Below are 8,041 nucleotides of genomic sequence, written 5' to 3'. Positions count from 1 at the left end.
CAGAGTCTTTCCCAAGAAAACTATATGGACAATATGAGTCTATAGTTGTGTATCCAAACCAGTTTGGCTTTTAGGATGGTCAAATAAATATTTTTAATAAACAAAGCATTTCAGTTGAGGATCCGGGTTGTTCATTTGTTCGTGCTTGGTGTTCTTACCTGAATCCCCAGGAAGATGCAGAGGTACCAGGGCGGAGTGTCTGTAATGCTGTAGGCGAGGTGGCTGTACTTGTGATGGTTGGCCTGTCCATTCTGCTTCTTGCCTTGGCCTTTCATACTGGAACTTGGCAGGACATCATTCTGTAAAAACCAAGTCACCAACTTTTATTGAGCACTCACCATGCCCAGAACCCTTGTTCTTGACCATAGGAGATACAAAAGAACCAGCAAGAACAATATCCTTCCCCAGGGAGAGTCACGTGTGGAGAACACCAAAAAGAAGAAAAGAATATACCCAAAGCAACACAGAACTGAACACAAACTAATATAGAAAGTATGGAATACACATAAGACTAACTTGCAGGAGTATATACAAATTCAACAAAAATACTGTGAATTATGCTCCTATGTATGTTCTCTGGCCTTTGTCTCATAAACTGTCCATTTTACAGATAAGGAAATTGAGGCATGAAGTGTTTGATGATTCATACTCAAGATCAAACAACTCGTAAGTGTCTAAGGAAGGATTTGAAGCCATGAATCAGTTGGGGGCGGAAGAGAAAGGGAAGAAAGCAAAACATGACCTAATAAACTCTAAGCAACTAGAGGAAGCATGGGAGCACCACTCAGGAAGGGGAATTCTTGATGGGACACCACAAGGGCCATACGTAGCCTGAGAATACTGGTTCAGGGAGGCAGGCTTTAGGACCTAAGATATCCAGTGTTTCCAGGTATGGGGTATAAAGTCAATAGCACTCTGCTCCTACTACCATGTTGTTCAATACTGACAGAGGCAGACATTATTAACTGGGTCCACCATGTTATTTCGTCTCTACTGGGCTCTCACTCTTGTGCCTTGATTGAGTTTCTATCAGACTCTTCTCTGGGACTATTCCAAACCTTTTCTTTTTTTCTTTAAACTCCTTAAATCACTCCTAGTCCACTCACTGTCTTTCAGCAGAAGACCTACTTTAGAGAGAAAATCAAGACACATCTTGAACAATTTCATTTCTCTTAATCCACACATCCAAAAATCATTACCTACTCTGCTCCTTTACCAGACCCCTCTGGTAGTCTGGATGAAGCCAATGGGCCATTTCTTGGAATGATGTTTTTAAATGCATAAGATAATATTTTAAAAGATTACAAAGAAAATTAATGACATTGTGTGAATGTTTTATATGTGCTAATTAAAACAATATGTGCTCATTTAAAACAAACAAACCTGGAAATAAAAGACCAGGGTGTAGACCCATAAGTCAGGGCTCACAGAGCTCAAGTTCAATCTTGAATAATAAATATATAATAAATAAATAACAAACTATTGCCTTAGGCTGTAGGAGCATCTGAATTGGACTGATTTCTAGTTTTCCACTAAGGAGCTTCTTTTCCCCTGTAAGCATCAAGCATTAAAGACACTAAACATATATAGGTATATAAAAGTGTATAATATATATATATATATATGTATATATATATATATATATTCTCACAGATATATAAAGAACAGGGAAGGGACTAGAATCTTCTTTCCAACTCTCCAAGACCCCTTTTTGAGTTTTCTTGGCAAAGATGCAGGGTTGGTTTGTCATTTCCTTCTCCAGCTCATTTTATGGATGAGGAAACTGAGGCAACAAGGGTTAAGTGACTTGCCCAGATTCCCACATCTAGTAAGCATCTGAGGTGAAATTTGAACTCGTGATGAATGATGAGTGTTCCCAACTCCAGGCCTGATGCTTTATCCACTGAGCTACCTAGCTGTCTTTAGATTTATTCATAATTCCAGTAAACTCAAAGTACCCAGTAGTCCAGTGAATCCAGCTTGGGGGCACCTTTGAGAGGCCTTTGGAGCAGGTAGATTGACTAACATGGAAGCCTCCTCATCTCCCACCATGGATGGGGAACCTCCATCAACTGGCTGCCTTCAACTCTAAAACTGTCAAGACTGAGCCATTCACTGGCAGAACAAGTTGTGGTATGCCACTGTGGTGGAATACTACTGTGTTATAAGAAATGATGAACAGGATAGTTTCAGAAAAACCTGAGAAGACTTCTATGAACACCTACTAATGTTTAAACAGTAAGAGCAAGATTGTAATGATTTGCTCTCTACCTCCAGAGAGAGATCTGAAGAATTCTGAATGCAGATCGCATCTTGCTTTTTCATTTTCTTTTTTGCAAAAAAATGTAAATATGTTTTGCATGACTTCACATAGAGAATTGCTCTCCTTCTGATGTGGGACCCTAGGTTTACCTTGTACCCCCAAATTAGAGAAGTGTTTCAGGCCAAACTGTAATCAGGAAAATTCTTTTGCTTCCTTGCATCCTTGTGACTACTAACCCAAAAATATCAAAGCTCCTGATAAGACCCTGCCACATCAAAGGGAAAGTCCCCAGAGAGAATTATCTTCTTTGGATCATCCTTTAGGTTTTGAGATGGACTCCAGACTATGCTTTGATGCCATTGGGTTGTATCTAAGACATCTATTTGTCCCTTAAACTATGAGGGTCACCCGCTATGTCTTCAGGCTGACCCTGGTCAGATAGCCAACTCCTCCCCTTGAGTTGAGTCTGAGTGCTTTCCCTCCTGAAGTCTCATATCACCTGTTATAAAGAATATAAAGACCCCAGAATTGATGTCCTCTGGGAGGCCGCTTTCCATCTATGCTCTCCTCCTAACCAAGTCCAACATGAGTTCTAAATTAATAAAGTTCTCTTTTTATTTCTAAGTTAAGTTTTGGAGTCTTGTATTCTTGCAAAGGGAACCCTTCCCAAACCCAGGGGGTTTACCTCAAGCCCCCCACAACACTATCACTTGCCTTCTCGGTGGGTAGGGTTGGAAGGGGAGGGAAGGAGAGAATTTGGGACCTCCCAATTTTTAAAAAATGAATGTTAAGAATAAATTTACTAGGGGGTAGCTGGGTAGCTCAGTGGATTGAGAGCCAAGCCTAGAGATGGAAGGTCCTGGGTTCAAATCCGGCCTCAGACACTTCCCAGCTGTGTGACCCTGAGCAAGTCACTTGACCCTCATTGCCTAGTCCTTACCACTCTTCTGCCTTGGAGCCAATATTGGCTCCAAGACAGAAGGTAAGGGTTAAAAAAAAAAAAAGAATTAACTAATCTATTTTTAAAAGATTGTGCTGTCCCTTGTGTTTTTGCTATGCTCTTTTCAGCCAGTCTTATCTACTCTATCCAAAGAATGAAGATCCTGGTTTACCCACAATGAAAACTCAATGAACTGAACTGAGGAGAAGGGAAGAACTCTTTACATGGGTGCCAAGAAATAGACCAAGGTATGTGTTTCTGCTCTGTGTTGTTTGTCCTTCTGAATTTCGGGTGCCAGTGGTGATCCCCGCTAACCCCAGGAGTTGGAGCTAGGACTCCAGGTGGGAAGTTGCAGTCAGCTAGTGAGAAGCCAGGCTACCTGGGACTCAGGTCTGGGATGCGGGTGAGAGGATTGATCTTGGAACTCTAGAAGAAACCAAGCTGAGCTCTTTGTATATTTATTCCATGTCTTTGAAGTAAATATTTCTTTGTCAAATCAAATTATTTTCCAATGGTTAAATAGAACTGCAGTGCAGGGGATCCTTCCCTAAAATTGAAAGAACAATATCAGTGGGGGGCTGGAGCCATTTGCAGAGAGCCTGGTCACTCCTGATCCCTTTAAGGGTCCTGGGAGAGAAATTTAGCCTCCTTGGCCTCCGGGAAGTGACAGCCAAGGTGATGTGTGTTATGGAAGCAGAATGGAATAAATACAGAGAGAAGGACAAATAAATACAGGGTGTTTGGGAGGGAAGGCACTGACAGTCAGAGAAACCAAGGAAGCCTTCCTGCAGAAGATGGTGTTTGATCTTATAAGATAAGAGAAGAAGCAGGAGGAAGTATGTTCCAGGCACATGGGAGTGTCTGTGCTAAAGCATGGAGGTGGGAGAGAGGGTTCAAATAAGATGAGCCTTATAAAATGACTTGCAAACCTCAAGACATCGAGTGAATATAAATCAAGCGCTGATCATCTAGGTCAGTCCCATCCATGCTACATATAAGAAAAGAGTAGCTACGGGAAAGTGATTCATCTGGGGCCACCCAGCTTGTGGGCAGTCAGGGCAAGATTTGGATTCAGGTTGTTCTTTTACTAAAGCATCCCGCTTGGTCTCCTCCACAGTGTAAAACACGGAACTCTGTATCTGCCAAAAATGCTTTTAGAAATCAATTTTTTAAAAAGAAAGAAAGAAAGAAAGAAATCAATAAAAAGGCAAAAACCTCTGGGAGAAATAAGTAGCTGAGCCTGGGATCAAGCCCGTGGAGGAAGCCACTGTGTATGGACTTCACTCCAGAAAGATCTCTGAAAGGTGATACCAAGGAGTTTGGACCCAGGATAAAAGAACACTTAACTGACTAGAAGAGACGTGAAGTCGAGGCAGAAGAAACTGGAAATACAAGCCTAACTGGTCATTCAAATGATCAACTCGGAACTCCCCAGAAGCATTTGCATCGCAATCCAAGCACTCCGGAACTCCCCAGAAGCATTTGCATCGCAATCCAAGCACTCCGGCTAGCCCCGGCATTCAGGGTGTCCTATTGTTTACCTCATTTGGATCAAGGTATTGGTTTATACCTCCTCTGGGTAGACTTTGAGCTTTTTTTATGATCAGGGAACATTTCTTATATTTTTGTTCCTTAGTGTGGTGCTCGGTGGCTTTCTATAAATACAGTAACAGATGACTTTTTTCTATGCTGTTGTAAAGCTCAGAGACAAAACAGTTTTTTTTTTAATGATCTCCAATATTAAGTATTGGTTCCAGGTCTAGAGATGGGAGGTATGGGTCCAAATCTGGCCTCAGCTACTTCTTAGCTGTGTGACCCTGGGCAAGTCACTTGACCCCCATTGCCTACCCTTATCATTCTTCTGCCTTGGAACCAATACACAGTTTTGATTGTAAGACGGAGTGTTTAAAAAAAAAAAAAAAAAAAGAATTCCAGATCCTGGTCACCTGGTCTGTTGTTTAGCTCTTTCCCTCTTCCATTTAGTCACCTAAAGATGTTTTCCAGCAGTAACAGGTGTTGGAAAGCCAAATCCTATAAGAAAAGGACCGACTGATTCCATTCCTCTAGTCTCATTAATGATCACCTCCAGAGTGGGGATCATTTCCTTCCAGCAGCGGCAGAATGAGTCAGAACACCCGAAGTCCCTTTGGTCTTTCCTGTCTCTTTTTCCTTTAGACGTGTCCTTTATTACACACACACACACACACACACACACACACACACACACACACACACACTCACACACACACACAGCTTGCCTTGCCCCTTAAGACCCACTTCCCAAGCACCTAACTCACCATTGTGTTGGGGTTCTCACAGCAGATGATGGCAGAGAGTGGGGTAGCCCAGAGTCTTCTCTTTCCAAGCTCCTTTTTAAAAAAGGTGGGAATGAGAAATGAGGAGAAAGGAAGGAATTTGCTGAAAGAGAAAGAAACAACCCAATTCCAGAAAGTCTGAATCAGTGTGGTTTCCTGGCTCTGGAGGGCAGGAGAGGGGGAATCACTGCGCTGGGTGATCCACGCTTTGGCTGCTCTCCTCAAAAACTCATCCCGTGTTAACCTTCCCTCTCGGCCTTCCTCTCCCCAGCCCTGCACCCTAATAGCCTAAGAGGGGAGGAGTATTTATGGGGAAGGTGTGGCATTATGGACTTTGCTAGAGCCAGGGATTCCGAGGGATTGTAAGGCAGTGGGAAGCTCTGTACTGCGCGCTGAGCGGTGGTAGCTTCTGTCCCAGGCTTTTTTTAGTTTAAGTGATGGAGGCAGTCTCGGTACAAACTATTACAATACAGTATTATTAGCGCTAATAGTCAGAAAACATCCGCCCTGAGTATCTGAGGTTTAAATGGGATTGTATTCAGAGGCCAGCCAGTGAAGCTGAGGTGCTGCGGGAACCTAGGACAGAAAATTCATTGTTTGAATCTGCTGTGCTCATTGGGGCTTTCTAATAGGTAGGTGTGATGCCAAAGAGAAGAGTGGAGTACTTTGTTGTGCTTTTCCCTCCAAGGCTTGTCCTGGCTTAACTCATTCCACTCCTTCTGAAGAGAAGAACCCAGGCAGTCACTGGACAGAAGGAGGCAGCCTCCGGGACTCCTGACCCTAGAAAGTCTATCTCTTACTTATGTGATAAAGTGTCCCTTCACAAAGTGGTAAATGAAAGCCCACACTGTACCTCGGCTGGTTAACTTAAGCTTGTCGTGGAATCTGAGCTTCTTAAGTTTTTTTTTTTTAAATTGTTTTTAAATGACATATTTTTATACATATATCTTGTATATTTGTATATATACATGTATTAAAAAATGACATATTTTTAATGTACAAAGAATGGAAAAGAGAATTGCATTGAAAGGAATAAAACTACAAACTATTGGTTTGGGTTTTGATTTTTCTTAAGTACATATCAAATTTAAAAGAAAATCACCCTATTTATCAGTCTCCTTCCTTCTGCTTCTTTCCTTATTTTTAGATATCTAATTGATGTTTTTTTCTTTTTCTTCTTTTTTTTGGCATTACTATTGACACCACCATCAATTATTTCCCTCAAGTATTTGTAACAAATAAATGTAGCAAAGAAAGCAAGCAAAGAAAACGAATACATTGGCTGTGTGGAACTCTTCATTTCCACCAGATTCCTCTCAAGCATTATTTGCTAATCCTGTGGATGTGCCATATTGGTGAAGGATAGGGAGGCAAAGGGTGAAGCTCTTTGGTTCTGGTCCATAGCTCTATGGAAGGCTGAGAACACACTAAAGGACTTTTAGGGAGTTGGTCTTTATAGACTGTGATCATCAAAGGAAAAGAGGATGGAAGGAGTTTGGAGCGGGGAAAGAATTTTATAGAACACATTTCCCAACTTACAGATGAGGAAGCAGGTTTAAAGAAGCGACTTACTTGAATCCAAACAAGCAAATGACTAAACCTGGGCAAAAATACAGGCATCCAATTCAGAGTCAGTTCTCTTTCACCTACAACTCCAGGCTACAGACAAGGGAGATGCTATGAAGGAAAAAAAAAAAAAAGGTAGATGGCAATGATTTCCATTCTATAGAAATAAGAATATTCCTGGAAGCTTCTGGTTTGAAAGGTCTGACATCTTAGGGAGGGGGATTGACCAAGACCAGAGTATAGAGGAAAGATGAACCCCACTCTGATAAATTTGGGTGGCATTAGGATATCCTTGTAGAGTTACCATCCATGAAGAGTAGACCTTTGGACTAGGTTAAGGGGTGATATGTAGACTTAAAAGTCTATGGTAGCTATACCTGTTGCCGGAGATGATACTTTCCACAAGTTCAAATGTAAAGAGAAGAGTAAGTCTAAGCTCTACTTGCCCCTTAAAGGTGATGGTTGGAAGTTATTATTCATCCTTCTTTTTCTTTTTTCTTTCTTTTTTTTTAACATTTAAATCCAACTCCATTTTATTGATAAGGAAACTAAGGCCCAGAGAGAGGAAATGACTTGCCAAAGTTGCTATGGATAGTAAGTAATACTAATAAAAATTCCAGCACGATTTCTTCTGTGTTATCCTGAATAATACTGCAGCTGTCTTAAAATATTAGATGAAATAATTTATTTAGTAAAAGATGAATTGGAATTTTTTTACATCAATACATTTTTTTAAACCCTTAACTTCTGTGTATTGGCTCATAGATGGAAGAGTGGTAAAGGTGGGCAATGGGGGTCAAGTGACTTGCCCAGGGTCACACAGCTGGGAAGTGTCTGAGGTCAGATTTGAACCTAGGACCTCCCGTCTCGGCCTGACTCTCAATCCACTGAGCTACCCAGCTGCTCATCAATACAGTTTTTAATAATTTTTTTCTGACATTTTACAATCCATGTTCT

General features: G+C 41.3%; 1 protein-coding gene across 4 annotated transcripts in view; it reads right to left on the bottom strand.

The window, feature by feature from the left end:
* Positions 1-7,830, bottom strand: part of LOC123249483 (solute carrier family 23 member 1-like) — a 45,035-nt gene extending 37,205 nt beyond the window's left edge. For 2 of the 4 annotated variants that reach the window (XM_044678518.1, XM_044678521.1), the window contains exons 1-2: positions 5,501-7,830; positions 159-299 (exon numbers count right to left, since the gene is read on the bottom strand). In XM_044678518.1, the coding sequence (XP_044534453.1) occupies positions 159-250 (92 nt within the window). In that variant the 5' untranslated portion in view covers positions 251-299; positions 5,501-7,830. The remainder of the gene's footprint in view (positions 1-158; positions 300-5,500) is intronic. The other 2 variants (XM_044678520.1, XM_044678519.1) reach the window with 2 other exon arrangements.
* Between the last annotated feature and the right edge of the window lie 211 nt (positions 7,831-8,041).

Source organism: Gracilinanus agilis, chromosome 5, assembly GCF_016433145.1.
Source record: "Gracilinanus agilis isolate LMUSP501 chromosome 5, AgileGrace, whole genome shotgun sequence".
Lineage (NCBI taxonomy): Eukaryota > Metazoa > Chordata > Mammalia > Didelphimorphia > Didelphidae > Gracilinanus > Gracilinanus agilis.
This window is presented reverse-complemented; position numbering and strand designations above follow the sequence as displayed.